This window comes from Bos indicus x Bos taurus, chromosome 15 (genome assembly GCF_003369695.1).
Source record: "Bos indicus x Bos taurus breed Angus x Brahman F1 hybrid chromosome 15, Bos_hybrid_MaternalHap_v2.0, whole genome shotgun sequence".
NCBI classification, from domain to species: domain Eukaryota; kingdom Metazoa; phylum Chordata; class Mammalia; order Artiodactyla; family Bovidae; genus Bos; species Bos indicus x Bos taurus.
Genome location: NC_040090.1, coordinates 77,013,473 through 77,035,843, shown reverse-complemented (window position 1 = coordinate 77,035,843; position 22,371 = coordinate 77,013,473). Strand labels below are relative to the sequence as shown.

Genomic DNA, 22,371 nt, shown 5'->3' with positions numbered 1-22,371 from the left:
TCTTGACATGTCCCCATTTACTGAGCCTGAGTGACATTGATCCATAGACCACGCATCTTCTCAACAGTCTTCTGACTACTTCCAAATCATACATCTGCTCCTCAGTCCACATAGTTCAATCTTACTGATAAATGTCATATAATGCCCTTGGCCAGTAGTTTACTGAAACTATTTTAATAATTCTATTAAAAGAGATTAATTTAGTCAACCATGACTTGTTCTAAGTGAAATCATGGTAATCACAAGTGCTTCCAAAATACCCATATGATAATGTTAGAATTTTAGATAGCTATGTTAAGCTCAAAGAAAATATTAAAATAGGTCACTATTTTAACTTTTTGTTGTAGCTGTTTAGTGTTCGACTCTGTTGTGATGCCATGGACTGTAGCCGGCCAGCCTCCTCTGTGCATGGGATTTCCCAGGCAAGAATACTGGAGTGGGTTGCCATTTCCTCCTCTAGGGGATATTCTTGACCCAGGGATCAAATCTGCATCTCCTGCCTTGTCAGGCAGATCCTTTACCACTGAGCCACCATTTTAACTCTACTGCTTTTAATATTTAATATAATAAAGTTTTAATATCTGCAGTAGAGATTTAAATATAACTGTTACAGCCCTCTCACTTAAAAATAAAGCAACTGAGGTTCGAAGATCTGGTATCACCTGCAACTATTTCACTCAAACCAGAATTTACAGAGGACTTTGTTCATAGATCAGGCCTTCTGAAGCTTCCAGGGTTATTGTTGGTTTGTTTGTTTCTTTCCCCTGTAGATTCTCCCCTCTAAATTCTATGTGCATGAGAAGACAGGGCTCTGGGTCTCCACGTTTTGAATTATCTACATGAATTTCTGACTAAAGTATTATTTGTAGCTGTTGGTCAACTAACCTCAAAGCATTTCCCAGAAAAGCTCTTGTGCCAGTGGCTTCTCATCAATAGTAGCATCTGATAAACAGCAACTGCCTAAAGTCTTCCGTGCAATGCCTTCTTTTTGAGTCATTAGGCATCTACTAAGGTTTTCTCAACCTTTTGTCCCTGATGCCACTAGAAATATCATTTTCTTTCCCTTTGGGGTCTTGGTTTGAGACCTTCTAGAGGGCAGCTCTTCTTCTTGATTTTTCAAAATACTGTGTTGCATTAAAATCAATCAATCAAACAAACTGCATGTATGTATTATGAGGTGAAAGTCCTCTCTTAATGGCATCCCACCCTTTGCCCATTCAGACACACAGCCTGCCTTCATCTCCACATCTCAGACCTACCACTTGGTGTTCTTTTTTATTAATATCATAAACATATGACGTACATACAACATAAAATTGCATAGCAATGTTTTAAGCTCTGTGAAATGGTTCAACCAACCATTTTTTACTTTTTTATTTAACTTCATTCCCCAATTTTCTTCATTACTCCAGATATACTACTCAACAATGCCTCACTTGATTAAAAATATACATTAATTGGCTGGGAGGTTATCTTCTTTTTAATGTAACTGAAGAGATAACTGCATCAAAAAGTGAAAGTGAAGTCACTGAGTTGTGTCCAACTCTTTGTGGCCCCATGGACTGCAGCCTCCCAGGCTCCTTCGTCCATGGGATTTTCCAGGCAAGAGTACTGGAGTGGGTTGCCATTTCCTTCTCCAGGGGATCTTCCCGACTCAGGGATTGAACCCAGGTCTCCCTCATTGTAGGCAGACATTTTACCCTCTAAGCCACCTGGTGGCTGAGGAGATAACTGCGTAGGTAAGGATAAAATGCAGAAAGTTAGAGACTGAGGAGTGCTTTGTAATTATATCTCTGCTTACTGGTTAGTGAAAGAGGCAGAGAGAAATTAGATATCCTTTTTGAAATTATACAGTTTCAGTTAGTGGAATGGTTAGAACAAGGCTTTCAGGCTTCCAGTCAAATGCTCTTTCCACTTCATCAGATCATTAAACTCTTTCAGAATCCTCTAATCCTTTGTCCATCACCTTCTCCCTTCTGTGAAAACAGCCCCGGAATTTTTTTTGGTCTGGTACTAACTACATTTCAAATAACGGAGAAAAGCATGTCTTATCTTGCAAAATGATAAATTTATATCACATTATAAGTTTACTGTAATAATTTTTTCAGTGTGAAGGTTGCTACCTGAGAATGAAAAACAGTGTTATAAGAAAAGGCACAAACAGCTCAACTAACTATGACAACACCATTAATTCTGTCTCAATTTTTGTTTTCTAAGTTAAAGACTAACACTTAAACTAACACCACCAGTCGTTTCTAACTTTTCTTCAGCTCACAGAATTTGAGTCAGTTCAAAAACATTTGATTACTCACCCCACTAATGTTTTTTTTTTTTTTTTTTTTTGCCGTGCTGTGACTTCATTTGCGGCACTGGGGGTTTCTGTCTATTCGGGGCGTCTGAGCTTCTCTTGTAGCATAGAACACAGGCTCTAGAGCCTGCGGGCTTAGTAGTTGTGGTGGTTGGGGTCTCTACTTGCTTAGTTGCCCTGTGGCATATGGTATCCTAGCTCTCTGCCCAGGGGTCAAACCCCCATTTCCTGCATTGAAAGGCAGTTTCTTCACCACTGAACCACCAGCTCAGCTCAGCCGCTCAGTCATGTTCCACTCTTTGCGACCCCAGGAATGCAGCATGCCAGGCCTCCCTGTCCATCACCAACTCCTGGAGTTTACCCAAACTCATGTCCATTGAGTCGGTGATGCCATCCAACCATCAGGGAAGTCCTTAAATTGTTTACTATACTTGATGTTCTCAAACAGATTATCTTGGCACTATTTAATTAAACATTTATTAACTAATTTATTCAAGCATGAAAACTAGTGTTCTTACGGATAGTATTGCCACAAACAAATTTCAAGCAGTGAACATTATCACTATGCATAATTATTAGGCAATAGTAAGAATTTTAAGCCATGGCTCCACATGATGAGAAATCCAAAGAGACTCTTAATCAGGAATAATATACTTCAGAATGATGGCAATTAGTTTCTCAGGGTAAATGTTTTAGTGGTTAAGACTCTTTTCTTATTTTTTCTGTACTTCATCCATCCATCCATCTATCCATTCATTCATTCCACATACCAGTGACAAATACAGAACCAGACCCTAAGAATACAATGGTTCCTTCTTCTCTGAGTTTTAGTTCTTAGTGTGGTGACCAAGCAAAAGCTCTAAATTTGCGACACCTTTTCTCTTCTATTAAGTTCACTGCTTTCACACTTCCAATATACATTTTATCATCCACCTACTTATGGGATGCAAAAGTACCTTTACAACAGAATTTCTGACTGTCTGTCTTCAATCCCTTTGCAACCAGTTTCTGATCTTTTTTTTTTTTTAATTTTATTTTTTTTTAAATTTTATTTTATTTTTAAACTTTACAAAATTGTATTAGTTTTGCCAAATATCGAAATGAATCCGCCACAGGTATACATGTGTTCCCCATCCTAAACCCTCCTCCCTCCTCCCTCCCCATACCATCCCTCTGGGTCGTCCCAGCGCACCAGCCCCAAGCTTCCAGTATCGTGCATATCTGACTCCATGCCCTGTCGATCTCCACTTAACTAACACCTACTTGGAAAGGCCTCTTTAAACCACCTAATAATATTAAATAGACAGTCTCCAGTTATTATAACATCAACCTGTCTTATTTTTATTGTGACCTTTGTCTCTGATTCCTTTTCTATTTACTTGTTTAATCTCTGTCTCCTTCTCTTCCATTAAATCTCTACAAGGGCTGATGCGGGCCTTAGCTGGCTAGTTTGCCTCTGAATCCTAAAACGCTGCTTGGAAACTGGGATCAATGAAATATTTGTTGAATAAATGAATGGATTCTTAACTGACAATTGCTTGAACTACTACAGTTAGTGATTCATCCTTGTTGAGTAGTTTTACTTCACACGTGTACGGAGATTAAGTCAGAATTTAAAACTAAGTCTTAAAATTAAAAACAGTTCTGAAATGTGGGAAACATCTGGCAGAGAAGTAATTCTGGCATTTGCAATGATGGAAGAAAAGTTTTTTCTCTGAAGTAAGCAGGTTGTTGGCCTCTATTGGTGTTATCGAAAAATGCTGGCCTATTTTGGTTGATTTGCTCAGGAACTGGGACCATCTGGCACTGGGAACATAGAATGTTGTTCATTATAAAGTGAAGAGTTATCACTTCGGGGGTAGGGAGGGGGAGAGAGAATGCCCTAAGAAGATGAAGGCAGTATGGAGCAAGGAGAGGCTCCTGTCTTTTAAAACAGTTGAGTTCTTGGTTCTCTGAGTCTTACTTAAGAGAAGCTTCCTAGAAAGTTCTTCATTTGGATGGTTTCTAAATAAGCACTCTTAGGGCCTAGAAAAAAAAAAAAAAAAAGTGTGTGTGGCTCCACCTACTTGAGGTTCCTCTTGGCTCTGAAAGTTGTGGCTCCACGATAGGCTTCGGCTGCTTTCTGGAACCTCGTTCTGATCCCTTTAAAGGTGGGATCATGACGGAGGGCGCGGGGGAAGAAGGCGGGAGCCGAGGGCTGGAGTCTCGGTTGACATAGTAACTCCAGCGTGGTCTCCCGGGCTCTCGGCTCTCAGGCTCCGCTGCCGCCCTCCGCCCCGCCTGGGCTCGCTCGGCCCGGGAGCCCCAGCCACCTCCTCGAGGGTCCCCCGCCCCGTCTGCTTGGCGCCCCGCTACGTGGCGACTGCTTCCCGGGCCCGCGGGGCAGCCGCGCGCGGATCTCAGCCCGCGGGGCGTCTGCGCGCCCAGCCTCAGCCTCGCCCCGGGGGCGCCGGGCCGCCGCGGGCCCCTGAGCACCGGGTCCCCGCGGGAATTGCTGAGGCGGGTCCGTCACGAGCGGGACCCCGGCCCGTCAATCGGGCGTCCCCGCCATGAACCAGAGCCCGGCCGCGTTCGGGCCCCGGAGGGGCGGCTCTCCCGCCGTGGTGGCCGGGGCTGGCGCGCGGCGCAACGAGAGCCAAGACTACCTGCTCATGGACTCGGAGCTGGGAGACGACGCGCAGCCCCCGCTGCCTGCCTACGGCTACTACCCCTGCCTGTGAGTGCTGGCGCCGCGGGCGGGCGGGCGGGTGGGTCCCCAGGGGCCCGAGGGGGCCGAGCGCGCGGGGCCAAGTGCGCCCCGGCGAGCGCGCGCGGGGCGCCGGGTCCCGACGCCGCCCCAGCCGGTCCGCTCCGTTTCCCCCGCGTCCTCGAGGAGCTCCCTCGTCACAGTCGTGGCCCGGGCTGATTCACAGTTGCGTCCCCTGTGGCACGCCGCTGTGGGTTGATGAGAACTCTCAGGGTCGCCGGCGCAGCTCGGCGCTCCTGCCCGCGGGGGGCTCGGTGACCCGCGCGCCCCGCCGTCCGAACGCGCCCCGCCGGCACCCTTCAAGAGGCGCCCGCAGGCCCGCGGGCCCTGGCCGGCCGCCGAGTTCGCAGGCGGTGGAGAAATGCCGCCTCCAGGCTCACCTCCCCGCCGCGCGCACCTCTCACCGAGGGCTCCCGGGAGGGAATTGTTACAGGTGCGCGCCCAGGAGACTCCGCAGGGGAGAAGCCCCAGAGGGCTGTGGGGGGTGGACTCCGAGGAACTACGAGATCTTATTCGAAAGTCTACAGGGTTTCTTTTTTGGCGGGTAGAGGATGAGAGGCAGGGGCGGGCCGAGGGAGAAGCGGGGCGAAGTCTCCCGCTCGCTGCAGGCCTGGGCCCAGAAGTGTGGCGGGCAGAGAGCCTTTCTGTCTCCCAGCCCCTTTAGTTGACTATAGGGTCTGGTTTCTTGACACGTCACATCATCTGCATGGGGTTTCCCACGGAAAGCAGTTCTCAGTAGCAGTTCTGTAAGCAGCTCTAGAGGGGTGTGTGTGTGTGTGTGTGTGTCTGGAGGCAGAATAGGGGGGCAGGATCGATGGGGACACCTTCAGATCACTGCTCAGGGCTGCGCAGCGTCAAGGTCTGCTGTGGATCCTTTTCCCAGGAGGAAGTGACCCCCAGAAGATGCTGCATGTAATTTTCCCCCTAGATAAAAAGAAAAAACCTGTAACTCCTTCCCTTCATTTGTGTACTGTACGGTTTGAAAACATCCTCCCTTAAAGAAATCTTATACTTTAACTTGACATTAAATTAGAAAGTATTACTATGTCTGTTATTACAGAAATTGTCAAACTTTAATGGCCACATGAATTACCTATGGAGCTTGTTAAAATGCAGATTCTGATTCAGTAGGGTCTAGGTGCAGCCAAAATTTCTGCATTTCCAACAGTCTCTGAGAAGATAAGGAGACTGCTGGTCCATGGAGCACACTTTGAGTAGCAAGGAGATATATCTCAAGAAAAGACAGAATGTAAATCAATTCTGCATACTCTGAATGTAGCTACTTGCAAGTTTGCTTCGAGGGTATGTTTAAAACACATGGATTTTTTACATTGACTTAGATTTGAGCTTACCCTTAAGTCTGAGGGTTATGTTTGGTAATGTTACCTGTAAGTTAAGTAACTTATAAAAGCTATATTGCTTTTTAAAAGTTATGCTGTTCCATAGACAAACATCTATTTTTTTTTATCATTTAATCATTCTGTAGTCACTTGTTACTTTGTGGGGAAAATTGATTTTTAAAACTTGTGGATATATATTAGTAGTGAAAGAGACGAAATAAAATAGTAATTCCAAGTTGTCCTGAAAAATAACCCTAATGCTTTCTTCAAATGTGGTTTCCTTCCTCGTTGATTTATCTAGTTTTTATATCATCTACTATTTAGAGAAAAAGTATTTTTCTGCATTAAGGAATCCCAGATCATTTTTAATGCATTGGTAACAGAGAGATCAACAGAAATATTTTAATGTGCTTCAATTCATAATGAACACCTTCTGTCAGGTCAAACATATGATAGCAAACTAAAGAGTGAGCCATGTTTCTAAATAAGACTTTGGTCTTGTCCAAATCTATTATTTCCGAAAGGTTCTATAGTAACTTTTCATCACTGTTTACTCTTACAAGGTTTTTATTTTTTTCCTCTTGAATAATCAAGTTACTGAAAAATCTTCACCAATAAACATCAGCACTTCACACCTGTGATTTATGAGAAAGAATTAAGGAAAATCATTTCCTTCTGGTAGAGGATACAAATAAGCCCTTGTCTATGCTTTTGACTTATAATTTAAACAATTTCATATATTTTCCTAGAGTAGGAGGCATATTATTTTTGAAAGTTGAAATAACTAGTACACTTTAGGTTTGGTTCTGCCATTATCTCAAATTATTGAGATTTTCCCATGTAAGAACAGATTTTTGCAAATTGTCATTTCTGTGGGATAAGTTCTATGGACTCTTGCTAAAACTATTCTTTTTCATAGTTCACTTTTGTAGAAAGATTTTCTTACATATATTTATGAGGCTTTTACTACTGAAATTTGTGCCTAACTATCTTGTTTGAGAGTAATTACATATTCTCAGGCTTTAAGAGCAATAAGTAACATTTTGAAGTTAGTATTTAGAAGAAAAAGATTCAAATTCTTTTTTTCAACTTCTAATTGAAAATAAATTAATTCAATCTATTTTAATCAGTTTGTAATGGTGATTAGCAAGAAATGTCCATGTCCTGGGAGGATCCCAGAAGTTATATCACAGAATTCCTTCATTTTGAAGATAAATATGTCTTTAGTCCATCACTTCTGAACATGGAGAAGAATTCTGTACATAAAGCATGTTAAGTGTTTCTAAATTCTCAAGATCTGAAACAATTCAGCTAAAATTCCTGCTTGGAAATGACTGATTGATTACAAACTGTAAACTAAAGCTCTGGCAAAACAGTAGACTGAGATATTCTGAAACAGACTCTTGGTTACAAACGCCTAGCAGTAATGGATAAAATAATTAAAAGGATTTTAACATGCTGCCCAATTTTGAAAAAAAAAAAAAAAAAAGTGATTACTATTTGCCAAAAGCTAGGAAGTTAAAAGCCAGAGGATATCCTGGGGACTGATGCTGTGGTTGCCCCAGGGGTTAGAGGTTTGGGTGACCAGGAAGCTGGAGTCTAATATGCATTTGAGGTAGAGAGAAACTAAGGCCTTGGCCCCAGATGAGGCAGAGAGTTGGAATTGAGACATCCCTGCTGCTGCTGCTGCTGCTAAGTCACTTCAGTCGTGTCCAACTCTGTGTGACTCCATAGACATCCCTAGCCCCTGTGTAAAACCAGGACCCTATATTAGTGAAAAGTTAGGCTAGAATAATATGCTGTCAGTACAGTGAGAAGAAACTTTCTTTTCCTCTTAAAAGAATAACTTTTAAGAGGAAAAGAAATCTTCCCTTAAGAATTTTATTCTTTAGGCCTGCACATCATGTGACTTTATTTTGCTTTTGCTTTTTATACCACCTAACTGACCTAGAAATCATCAAATTGACAAATACCCCTGAGGCTCCTAGAAAAGTAAAACAGAAAACCATTCTGAAAGTACAGAAGTCTAGACTGCTAAGGATTTTCAAGAAAACAGCAAGCCCTGCTAAAGACATGATCGCTGTGATACATGATGAAACACACAAGGAAGCAATCGACTAAACAAAAGTTAGCAGACGGTACAAGCCATGAGAGGGAAAATTAACATGAGACCTAACAGCAGTACTGGATCCTTAAAAACTTGAGATGATATTGCAGCATAAAAGAGAATATATAAAATGAATATGTGTATAGTTTTGAGTGCTTCCCTGGTGCTTTAGATGGTAAAGCATCTGCCTGCAATGTAAGGGAGCCAGGTTTGATCCCTGGGTTGGGAAGATCCCCTGGAGAAGGAAATGACTCCCCACTCCAGTATTCTTGCCTGGAGAATTCCATGGACACAAAACCTTGACAGTATAAAAGAAGACATTAAGCCCAAACAAAGAATAAGTTATTTAAAAAAAACAAAAACCACAAGTAGAAAACCTGTAAAAGAAAAAGACAATTTTGAAATAAAACCTCAGTGGAAGATTTAAAAGTGAAGACTAACCATGGTATAATTGATAGTAATACCTAGAATACAGAGATATAAATAAGTGGAGAATATAAACATTCAGGCAAAAGCTCCAGAAGGAGAAAATATAGAGAATGAGGGTGAGGCAATATTTGAATAGATAATAAGTGATAATTTTTCTGAAGTGATTCATTCTCATGTTTATGAAGTACAAGAATATTAGTGCGATGCAGAAACATAAACTTATTTAAATGTATCATATTGAAATTGAAGAACACTAAAGAAGAAACATTAAAAAATAAACCAAAATATGAGAGATTTGAATGAGTAAGTTTTAAAATTCAAAATATGGAAATGTACTCATACTGTATCTTGATACCTAGGTTATGCAATGTGAAGCTTGTGAGAGCTATGGTTTTCTTTTATGTAAAGCAGTTTTTACTCTCTAGTTATTAATGTAGTTTTTAATTTTTTTAATACAAAGTCACTGCTCCATTGCTGGTAGGATTTGTTTAAACATGGATACAGACAAAAAGGGATTCCAAGGGTCATTAAATCATGGTCTCAGAAGAAACCCAAAGAGATTCTTTAATTCACATGATGAAACACAAATTACCTTTTAAAGAAATGTTTTAATGGATCACAGACCTTTTAAAATCGTTATTGACCTCAGGATGGTTTTGGACGAAACCTGTCTAATGAGCCCAAGGACCCAGACTATGAACTCCTGATTTAAGAGAGGTAACTTAATATCAGAGACCACAGATAAATAGAATCCCCCCATGTAGCCTTCTTTTCTCCATCAAAATTATGTATTAATAAGGAAATGAAAAATTCAGGCTGCAGGCTATAAAATGTTTTTCTGACATTAATTGTTGACAGAGTATAGTACATGACTCTCTCAAAGTTTGATTGAAGTTAGCGTGTGGATATACCTTCAGTCAAGCTTCAAGAGAAGTTTGCAATGCAAGAGACCCCAGTTTGATTCCTGTGTTGGGAAGATCCACTGGAGAAGGGATAGTCTACCGAGTCCAGTATTCTTGGGCTTTCCTGATGGCTTAGCTGGTAAAGAATCCACCTGAAATGTGGGAGAATTGGGTTCAATCCTTGGGTTGGGATGATCCCCTGGAGAAGGGAACAGCTACTCACTCCAGTATTCTGGCCTGGAGAATTCTGTGGACTGTGTAGTCCATGAGGTGGCAAAGAGTCAGACACGACTGAGAACTTTCACTTTCTTTCAGAGTATCCATCAAAACTATGAATCACAGTACATTTTTATATGCTTGTTATACCTCCATCATTTTTGCCTCCACATGTCTGATAAATACGTTATTCAAACATCTATTTCACTTTTCTACACTTCTTTGCTCACATATCTGTTTCCACCAGACCGTATGCCTCCAGAGGTGGGGCTGTCCTTCATCCCTTACACTTAGCAGAGTGTCTAGCAAAGAGAAGGTATAAATTAATTTATTCTTCAACAGAGACATGGTACTCTTCTCCGCATTTATTCTGATAAGGAATAAAGTGATGCTGGCTCTTTTCATAAAATAGCTTCTGAGTCCTTTAAGGAAGGTAAAAGAGTGAATGTCCACCTAGAAGGAGATACCCAGATCTTCTATGCCAGCTGCTGTTTTGTGGAGATTCACCCTCTTCTGGGGAAGCTGTCACTGATGACCTTGCCACAACACTGCTCTCCTTTTAGCTCTAGCCCCAGGCGCTTCCCTTCAGGTTCCTTCTGCTCACCTGAGGTAAGGTGAGCAGAATTAGCAGTCCAGTTCAGTTCAGTTCAGTTCAGTCTCTCAGTCGTGTCTGACTCTTTGCGAGCACACCGGGCCTCCCTGTCCATCACCAACTCCTGGAGTTTACTCACTTATCAAATGTTTAGGGATAACAAAAGAGAATTAACATACAGAGACAAACTCCCAGCTGGCTGTGACTGTCTTTCCCCTCATTTGTGAAGCTTCTTAAGGACTGACTCCTCCCTAACACCAAGCTTCTTCCAGTTGGCAGAGAGTATTCTCCCCCACTCTACCTCACAAAGACCATCCCCAAACAATCTAGCTCTTAATAGTCAGTCTTAGCCCAGATGGATAAAGGAATACCACTCACTTAAGATATGCCTTTCAAACTCCCATTTGTTTTTCTAGTTTCTCCTTCCTTCTTTCCTGGATCATTGACCTTAGGTATGTCTAATCCTTTAAACAGAGACCCCACCACTTACCCCAACAGGTATGACTTCACTCTTGGACCCATAGGGGCATTTTCTTGAGAACACAACCACCCAGCAGCTGTAAAAGGGATTTCCAAATAAAATCAAGGGTCTCATTTCCTTATAAAAACACAGTTATCAAAAGAAATATAAAATCCATCAAAGGAAGTATGTGTGATATCATGATTTCTTATGATATCACAAACATAAGATTCAGAGAATCTTAGTATCTATTATGTCCTTTGAAAAAAAAAATAGTATCCATAACCATAAAGCAAAAACCTGGACCTTGGTTAAGAGTTTGCAGTTTGGAAGCTGCAAAGCAAGTGTGAAAATCACCTTTGGCTCTGCTTCCTCTTCTTCATTTAGCAATCAACATCTCCTCTAGCTGCCATTTGGATTAATGGTGGATCTCTTTCAGTTGACCACTTTGCAGGATTATGTTCTGCATGACAGAAACCAGATATTTTGTTTCTAAATCTCTCTGGATTGAAGTAATCAACGTCTGCTGATAACAGTTTATTGTCATGAAATGTTATTAGGGTCTCAGCACTGTGACCTGTGGCGTTATTGCAGGATGTGCTGAAATGCACACACTTGTTCTGTAACAGAGTGTTTACCTCTAGGAAGACCTTGCATAATTTTTAACTTCATAAGGCATTCATCTTTGCCTCTTAGAGAGTAAATCATAAAAGGAAAACATTTTCTTGAGCCCATTCTTCGTTTCCTGCCTCTGTCATAAAAAAATGCTAAACATAATTGGATCCAGTTGGGTAAAATTACCATTTGTGATTGCTCTTTGTTTAGGAGTCATCTGCTGGGTTTTAGTACATGGAGAAGTGCTCATCTGTATGCCAAATTTCAGTTAAACTTGTATATCTAAAACTTGGTATGCTGTTGAAGATCCTTAAGCAGTTGGAATGGACTGAATCACATTTCTTATAGAATGTCCATTTGGAGCAGGGTATAGAAATGATACATGCTGTTACAATGAAACAATGATACCCAAACAACACAGGTAGTTGCAGCCTAATTGTTCTCAGCCCCAAAGAGGAGCAATGGTGCTGACTAGAGTTAGTTATTTACAGGCCCAGGCGAGTTGCTGTTTCTGTAGAGGAGTAATCTGTAAAGTATTTACATATATTTTGAGGGACTACCATTTTTTGAATACCTACTCTGTAGCAGATCCTTTTCTAATTGTCATACAAATGTAATTTGCTCTTCAAGGCAACTACTTGGCTATTTTTAATGTCCATTTTATAGATGACCCATGTGAAGTTTAGAGATGTTAGACAATGTTTAGAAAGGTACATAGCTGGCAAATTGTTGTCAAGTGGATAATAAGCAAATGCATTTTAGATAGTGCAGGCTGGAGCTCTTGGAGGAAGGGCTGGCTGGTTGCAGAGTCTCCTCTCAGCATCCTGTATAATCATGCCTGCACCCAGCACAGCTGGCTGTGTTGTGGGTGTGCTTTGGGAGTGCACACTCATCAGTCCTCATCTCTTCTTTGATAGGCACTTGAGAAGCCACAGGTTAGCTCTGATGCACTGAACCAAGATTCCTGACCTGTGCTCCTTTTATCTAAGTTATACTCTGGCAAGAGAAGAAGACAGGAAGAAAGGTTATGAATAGCAGGAATAAGTATGTTTCACTTCTACCTCTTCTCTCTGTTGAAATCTTAATCACCTATGAAGGTCAAGCTTTATATTCCACTAATTCATTAATCTGTTTATTCATTCATCTTTGACCTTATGTGATTATGTCGCATAATAATAACAATAGCAGCTAGATTTATTAGGGGTTTCTGTGTGCTAGGGCCTCCTCTAAGTGCTTTATAGCCTTTAATACTTCTAGCAAATCTGTGAGGTATGCACTTTTATAATCACTGTTTCACTGATACTTTATTGATAAGAAAGAAAAAAAAAAGCAACCACAGCAATGAGAGGGTAACTTGCCAAGGATTACACAGCCAGTAGTTGACAGAAAGAAAGGAAAGAACAGAAGATTCTTTTTTTATCACTTATCTAGACAAACAGTGAAACTAGGTTTTAAATAACTGCCAATCTTTGTCACCAAAGGAAGATTAATAATGCATCAAAGCTAGATAATCTGTAAATTACTAATTTTACCAATGGTCCTCAAGCTGATTATGACACTTTAAAGGTTACAAAAGATGAAACTTTCTTTTGGTCTTGATTTCTATCAAGTGGATAAATTGCTTCTGTGCTATAAAACAGGTTGTATCAGAAAAACTGACCTGACTCAGAGGGTAGTGTGATACTGTGGATTTATTTTGTTGCAGGATTTGCATAATTTTTAAAGCATTTTACATGGTATTCATCTGAAAGTATATATTGCCAGAAATCAATTACAGCATGAATAGCTATGTTAAGATTGATTGCCTTTTCAAGATAGATTCCATGTTTCGGTTGCAGAAACTGCTTGTAGCATAAAGAGCATTTTGCCCTGACATGGGTAGGTCAGCACAAAACCCTTGCACAAAACTGGGAAGCATTCTCTTCATGGGAATTACTAAGAAAATTATCTTGAAAGTTAAAATAAGAATTGGAAATGATGTAATTTCTAAACTCTTTTAAGGTTTCTTATAGGCAGTTAAACTGTTAGGGTAATAATACAAATAAGTTTTATCTATGTTAACCTTTTTGAAACAGAATTTTGAATTGAACAGGTTGAAGGATGGCTGTGGTTGCTATGAACAGCTGATTCCTGAACACTGTAAGAATCCTCTCCTCTCCCCAGGAAAATGTTTTCTGCAGGACCCCTTTTCTTGGAGGAGCATTCAGGGCCAGACACAGTATTCTTTCTTGAATAATGTATTCATTTTTTTCAGTGAATGTTTATTAAGCTCCTTTAATGGGTCAAGTTCCATATTAGAGAACTCTGGATATCATATTTCATAGAGTCCAAGATTCTATCAATTTTAACCTATCCTGATGTTTTATATGCCTTTGAAAAGCAAGAAAAGATGATATCAATTACATTATACCTTAGATTTTTATAGGATAACTATTGAACTATATCTTTATATTTAATTATGGGCTTTCCTGGTGGCTCAGTAGTAATGAATCCACCTTCAGAGCAGGAGATGCAAGTTCAATCCCTGGGTCAGGAAGATATCCTGGAGAAGGAAATTGCAACTCACTCCAGTATTCTTGCCTGGGAAATCCCATGGACAGAAGAGCCTGGTAGGCTATAGTCCCTGGGGTTGCAAAGAGTCAGATGTGACTTAGTGACTAAACAAGATCAAGGTATAGGTTTGGGTCATATATAACTCTTATGCACATATGAAAAAAGAAAGTCTAAACAAAATGAATTTAGTTAAAGTTCTAATAAAGCTTCTTAACATTAAGAGATGAACTTTCCTGAGCCATTTTCAACTCAGAATTTTCAATATCTATGTTTCTCCACACAGTCTTATCCTCTGTTCCCAAAACCAATTGGTGATGCAGCATTTCTTTAAAGAATCCAAAGAAACCAAAGCTTTTGTTTCTAGGCAGTTAAGCTGACTTTGCAGTTATGTGTGCTCAGTCCCTAAGTTGTGTCTAACTCTGCAACCCCATGGACTGCAGCATGCCAGGTTTCCCTGTCCTTCACTGTCTCCTGCAATTTGCTCGCATTCATATCCATTGAGTCGGTGATGCTGTCTAACCATCTCATTCTCTGTCATCCCCTTCTCCTGCTCTCAATCTTTCCCAGCAACGGGGCCTTTACCAATGAATTGGCTCTTTGCATCAGGTGGCCAGAGTATTAGAGCTTCAGCTTCATCATCAGTCCTTTCTAGTGAATATTCAGGGTTGATTTCCTTCAGGATGACCTGGTTTGAAATCCTTGCTGTCCAGAAACTCTCAAGAGTCTTCTCCAGCACCACAGTTCGAAAGCATCTATATTCTTCAGCACTCAGCCTTCTTTATTGTCCAATTCTCACATCTGTACATGACTACTGGAAAAACCATAGCTTTGACTATATGGACCTTGGTCAGCAAAATGATATATTTGCTTTTTAATACACTGTCTAGATTTATCATAGCTTTTCTTCTAAGGAGCCAAGTGTCTTTTAATTTCATGGCTGCAGTCATTCTCAGCAGTGACTTTGTAATTATATAGAGCTAGACTATTTTGACTTAACAGTTCCTGAATGTTGCTGAACAAACGTGATTCACAACCATTTCCCATGTATGATCCATCCTCCCCGATACACACATGCACATACATACACATATTAGTTTCTCAGGCTTGAGAGGTATGCTTATCTATTGTTTCCAAGATTTATTTTCAAGCCACTGTCATCCATTTTGCAATTTTGGAGCCATTTCTTTTAATTCTTACACAGATACTGGCAATGGAAAACTATCATGGTAATAACTGATATTTGACTAGCAGCGATTTCAAGAAGGCTATATGATAACACGTTCTATTCCAGAGAAGTTGAAGTGGGAGAAATATATGTCCTAGAATCAGTGAAATTTGGTTTTTGGTGTGCTAGAGTTGGGGTAAATGAAAGCAGGTGAGGTAGGAAAGATTACAAGGCAGACAATATGCTTTATTATCTGTATAGAATTTGAGAGTTTTGAATTTTAAGCTCTACCTGACTTTGAAACACAGGTAAGACCATACCAATCTTGTTTGATCCTAACAGCAAACTTGTGTGATAGGTAGTGTTATTTCTACTTGTAAATGAGGAGACGAGTTCAGAAAGGTTAAGTAACGTGTCTATGAATTTATAGCTCTTAAAAATCTGAGCTTGTGTTTGAACTCATATTTGACTGTTTGGTTTGTTTGCTTGTTCGCTTTTCACCTTCAGTCTCTGAACTTCTTCCCCCACTGGAATGGGAGCTCTATGAGGTCAGGGATACAGTCTGTAAATGCTGACTAGCATTTGGCAGGGACTCAGTAAATATTTGGTGGGTGAATGAATGCAAAGTCTTCTTTATACAAATTGATTCCAGTTGATTGGCCTTACCACTAAAATTCTTTTTCTGGGCATCATACAGTTTTGTGAGACTTTGCTTTTAGGGTACCATGTTTTCCTCTTAGTCTTTTAAAGAATACTACAATATTAGAGTCTTTTATTCTTGCAGCTTCAGTCATTTAATGAATTCTAAGAGTTTTGTGATATATATTTTGTTTGATCCCTAACATTGTGCTTGTTAAATATTTTTAAATAATCCTACAAACAAGAAAATATGAATAATGCAATTATTTTGCATTATGTTGATAGACAACTCATGGAGATTAATCTTTTTTGTTTTTACTGTAATGGCAAGAGGAAAGGCACTTGAGTTTCTATTTGTTTAAGTTGAAAAAGTTTATGAAAACTGAACTTCCAAAGACCAAAATTCATTACATTCAGGAAAGTTTTAAATACATAAATGAAAAAAAAATCCAGCTTACAATTGAGAAAGTGAGGAAAGAATGGTTAAATAAAATGATCTAAAAATTACATGTTAATTATAATGCAACTATTTGAATCACATTGTGCCTGGGCAAAACTTACAATGTCATTTAGTTGAGTTTCATGGCAATATGTCTTCTTGAAATTTGATTGGTTATTCTCAAATTATATTGCAACCTAACTCAGACTTAGGCAACTTCCTTAGACAACTTCTCTTTCCTACATGTAAAAGTCTGATATACCCTCAACAGAATAGTGTTGCACACTGACTGATGTGAAACAGAAAAAATGTCAGCAACCTTTTGTCTAAACATGCATCAGATGATGGGGATGAAAAAATGTTTTTATCAGTGGTTTAATAATCTGGCTATATATTAGACTCAATTCAGTTCAGTTGCTCAGTCGTGTCTGACTCTGTGACCCGATGGACTGCAGCACACCAGGCGTCCCTGTCCATCACCAACTCCCAGAGTTTTATCAAACTCATGTCCATTGAGTCAGTGATGCCATCCAACCATCTCATCCTCTGTCATCTCCTTCTCCTCCCACCTTCAATCTTTCCCAGCATAAGGGTCTTTTCAAATGAGTTAGTTCTTCACATCAAGTGGCCAAAGTTTTAGTTTCAGCATCAGTCTTTCCAATGAATATTCAGGACTGATTTCCTTTAGGATATACTGGTTGGATCTCCATGCAGTCCAAGGGACTCTCAAGAGTCTTCTCCAACACCACAGTTCATAAAGCATCAATTCTTTGGGGCTCAGCTTTCTTTATAGTCCAACCCTCACATCCATTATATGACTACTGGAAAAATCATAGCTTTAACTAGACAGACCTTTGGTGGCAAAGTAATGTCTCTGCAATATTTCTTGCAGGGGGGTGTGGATATGGCCTAGGATTAATTTTTTTTTTTAATTTCCCTGGTTGATTCAAATCATAGTCTGTTTTACAAACCTGTTGTTTCAGCTACTTTAGATTCACTATGAAAAGCAGTTAGGAACTAAACCTAATTTCAATCAAGAAAACCATTACTGTGTATTCATCCATGCAACGACATGAGATTGAAATTAATTTTTCTACTTAAGATCCAATGATCAGATAAATTGAAAAATAGTATATTTTAATTCAGCAAAGTTTCATCAAATAACCTGCTGTACAGAATGTGTATTCTTGATATGTTTTGGAGAATAGTGATAATATAGGAAATATGCTTGATAAGATGCCAGGAGAGTAATAGCTTGTTTTGTGAGAAAGTACATGATAAAAACTAGTCTGTTTTTCCAGTCTGTTTCTTAAATCAAAACATAACACAATAATTTTATATTTGAATTAGAGGAGAATGTAATTTGTTTGAATTTTATTTTTATCTTAATGTTGACCTTCTTCTTGATCTGAATTATCTATTTTCAGAAAATACGGGGGAAGTTTGACCTTCTTAAATCATCCACGATTTTATGAGTTGAAATTTCTTAAAAGGATGAAAATTCTGTTATATAAGCTTATTATCATTTAACTGGATTTCTTTTTCTGAATATTATCAAGTTTTGAAACACTCTTTTGAAATTCTGCCTCCAGCAGAATAATCTTGGTGATCATCCTGTTACAAAACAACTAGATTCTGCATGAAATATAGTAGTTTATATTTCTGTGCTTATAGGAAGTAAGGAAAATCTTATCCAACCCTGTATGCAAACGCACACATGATAGAAGTCACAGATTTCTATCAGAGCAGCAGTGAACAGCGCTGCTGCTGCTGCTGCTGCTGCTAAGTCACTTCAGTCGTGTCCGACTCTGTGCGACCCCAGAGACGGCAGCCCACCAGGCTCCCCCGTCCCTGGGATTCTCCAGGCAAGAACACTGGAGTGGGTTGCCATTTTCCTTCTCCAGTGCATAAAAGTGAAAAGTGAAAGTGAAGTCACTCAGTTGTGTCCAACTCTTAGCGACCCCATGGACTGTGGCCCACCAGGGTCCTCTGTCCATGGGATTTTCCAGGCAAGAGTACTGGAGTGGGGTGCCATTGCCTTCTCTGAGTGAACAGTGAACTCTCTTTAAAGGCAGAATTCCATAATAAGGTGCTAATGTCAGCATTATGGTCAGGAGACTCAGCTTTGAACCTGAAAATTCTTAGTTAATCCTGGTCCCCTGGGTTCTCTACAAATTGGTAATCTTTAAATATGATTATATATTTAATTTACAATAATTACACAAGAAAACAGCCATCAGAAGTAGGAGTCAGCAGAAATAACAAGCAAGATATAAACTTTTAAGCATGTCAATGTAAAGATTAAAGATAAGCACATAAAATTACTTTGAACTGTGTAAAGACATAGAGTCTCAAAAGTGAAAAAACAAAGGAAAGCTGTCAAAAATGAGCAAGCATGTGGAAAAAAATGACAACAGTAGAGCTTTCAGAAAAAAACCAAAAGCTATTGAAATAAAAGTATCAATGGACCAGAGTTCTTTGTGGAAGATTAAGAGCAGCTAGCAAGAGAATTGATAATTGGGGAGATAGATACTAAAAATTTTCTCAAAATGCAATACAGAAAGATAAGAATTGTAAAATATGAGAGAGGTTAAGAAATAATAGAGGCTAGAATTGGAAAGAACAGTTTATATATATTCAAAGTACCATAAGCAAAGAATAAAGGGAATGTAGTTGAGGAAACAATTAGAAAAATGGTGGCTTAGGTTTTGTTTTTTCCAGAATTAATGAACAATATAAAGCTACAGAGAAAGGCTTCTATATATCAAATAAATAAAAGGAAACACACCTAGTTACAAAGAACTGAGTGAAAAATATTAATAGGACTTTGGACATATCATTCTTTTCTGCTTTCCTTTCTTACTGTTGAGATATTTGCTGGAAGAAAATTCTCTTTCTTTGGTACATAATCTGTATTTTTCTGACTGCTTACAAAGTGTTTTTAAATTTTTTTTTTGAAATGTAGTTTCAGTTCCTTCTATCTAGATGTGAATTTGAAATAAAGGTATTTTCAAGGGAAAAAAAAATCAAAAGCTTTTTTTTTTTTTTAACCAGTATACCTACATGAAAAGAACTTGTAAGGGATGGACCATACTGCAGAAAAATGGAAACCTATCCTAGGAGGATGGTCTGTGATATTAAAGAAATAAGAACAATGAAATTGATAAATGTGGATAACATTAAATAATCATTCTCCTATAACATAATTATGTCTAATTTGTCTTTAAAAAAGAGGACAGAGCTAAAGTACTGAACAATTTCTTATAGACTAGAAGGGAATTTTCAGACTTAAAAAATTCTAAAGTCCTTATGTTGCTTAGGAAGTAGTGGAGCTTAAAGTCTACATTATAAAATTTCAAAGGAAGTCCATATAAGAATAGAAATAGAGTATATAACTGTACGAATCAGTTCAGTTCAGTTCAGTTCAGTCACTCACTCAGTCGTGTCCGACTCTTTGCGACCTCATGAATCACAGCAAGCCAGGCCTCCCTGTCCATCACCAACTCCCAGAGTTCACTCAGACTCACATCCATCGAGTCAGTGATGCCATCCAGCCATCTCATCCTCTGTCATCCCCTTCTCCTCCTGCCCCCAATCCCTCCCAGCATCAGAGTCTTTTCCAATGAGTCAACTCTTCGATGAGGTGGCCAAAGTACTGGAGTTTCAGCTTCAGCATTATTCCTTCCAAAGAAATCCCAGGGCTGCTCTCCTTCAGAATGGACTGGTTGGATCTCCTTGCAGTCCAAGGGTCTCAAGAGTCTTCTCCAGCACCACAGTTCAAAAGCATCAGTTCTTCAGTGCTGATGTCCTACTCTCACATCCATACATGACCACAGGAAAAACCGTAGCCTTGACTAGATGGACCTTTGTTGGCAAAGTAATGTCTCTGCTTTTGAATATGCTATCTAGGTTGATCATAACTTTCCTTCCAAGGAGTAAGTGTCTTTTAATTTCATGGCTGCAGTCACCATCTGAAGTGATTTTGGAGTCCAAAAAAATAAAGTCTGACACTGTTTCCACTGTTTCCCCATCTATTTCCCATGAAGTGATGGGACCAGATGCCATGATCTTGGTTTTCTGAATGTTGAGCTTTAAGCCAACTTTTTCACTCTCCACTTTCACTTTCATCAAGAGGCTTTTGAGTTCCTCTTCACTTTCTGCCATAAGGGTGGTGTCATCTGCATATCTGAGGTTATTGATATTTCATTAGAGGGAAGATAAAAAGAAAGGAAAATGGAAAAAAAGAACTGGAAAGAAAAGCAAGCAAGAAAGACGCTGCCTAGAAAAAAAAGATAAATTTGAAGAATAGCAAGTTGGTAAAACAAGTTCATATATATCAGTTAAGATAATAAATAGAAACTGACTAAATTCACTGGGAAAAATCCCCAGAAGAATAGAGTTTTCTTAATTTAGTTATTTTTCATTTAAATAGGAAGTATACTTAAAATTAATGGACGTGGAAACACTGGGATCAAGACAAGAACAAAAATATATATGACAAACGCAAAGAGAAATATTGGTAGGTATAATAACATCAAATTCAACAAATGTTCTAAAGCAAAAATCATTGATAGGAAAATAGAGGCAACAACAAAATAATAAAAGGTATAATTCATCTGGTAGGTATAGAAGTTAAAAACTTATATACCCATCTTAAAGTAGTGTTAAAAATATAAAAGCAGAGATCAAAAGAACTGTAAGAGTAACACTGACAAATCTGTCATCATAGTGGGAAATCTCAATTTTTGATAGGTTGAGCAAATAAAAAATTTTAAATAAGGAAACCTGAAAGTAAAATTATGAAACATTATTAATTGGACATATATGGAACCTGGCAGTTTAAATAATATCCACTTTTTAAATGTGAAACATTAAAATTTGTTGAGATAGCTTTTTGGTATAATACATATAAACTTTACTGAAAGAATACATACCTCATAGGAAAAAAATATCTGATCACAATATATTTGAAATAGAGATGAGCAACAAAAATAGTTTCCATCAATTTAAAAATTGATATGATAAATCTATCTATACACATACACAAGTTTCATGCAACAAAGAAGAAATTATAATAGAAATTTAAAAATAAATTACAATGAAAATATTACATAGCAGTTTATAGTAGTGGTAGTAACATTGGTACTTAGACTTAAATGCTTAGAGAAAACAGAATCCAGCAAATATTTTTATTCTATAATGCTATTTTTTTGTGTTTATTCTCTTCTGTGCTCCCTTTCATAAATTGAACATTTAGCTAATGAATAAAATTAAAATTAAAAACAATAAAATAGTGGAGTGCAACAAATCTAAAAGTTTATTATTTTCAAAAAGTAAGTAGAAAAGACTGGTGAGCTTTATCCAGAAAAGATAATTCACAAATAAATAATATTTAGCATGAAAGATATATACACAGGTACCTGAAAGATTGAAAAAGAACATAATGATATAACATAATAGCAGTTATCAGAGGTTGGAAAAGATATGATAATAGACTAAATTTATGCCAAAATTTGAAAATTTAAAGCACAATGCTCGATTTTTAGAGTAACAGAACATACCAAAGTTTACTTAGGAAGATATCGAGGGCCCAAATAGTTTCATAATTATTTATTAAAGAAATTTATTCAGTATATAAATATTCTCATAAAGAAAAGATAGGCTCAGGGAGTCTTATAAATAAGTTTTAGTAAATTTCCTAAACATAGATCCCTTTAATCTCTCACATACTCTTATAGGGAAGCCATTGTAACATTGTAACAACCCAAAATAGGAGTGCAAGAAAGTTATAAGACAGTTTTTTTTCAAAACTTTCTGAACAAAGTATTGGTAAACCAAATCCAGCAGTTAAATTCTAAAG

At 38.6% G+C, this 22,371-nt stretch overlaps 1 protein-coding gene across 1 annotated transcript in view; it reads left to right on the top strand.

Moving 5' to 3' along the window:
* The first annotated feature begins 4,382 nt into the window (after positions 1-4,382).
* The window catches only part of TRPC6 (transient receptor potential cation channel subfamily C member 6), a 167,990-nt gene continuing 150,001 nt past the window's right edge, over positions 4,383-22,371 (top strand). Inside the window, exon 1 of the mRNA XM_027563913.1 lies at positions 4,383-5,024. Coding sequence (XP_027419714.1) covers positions 4,858-5,024 — 167 coding nt within the window. The 5' untranslated portion in view covers positions 4,383-4,857. The remainder of the gene's footprint in view (positions 5,025-22,371) is intronic.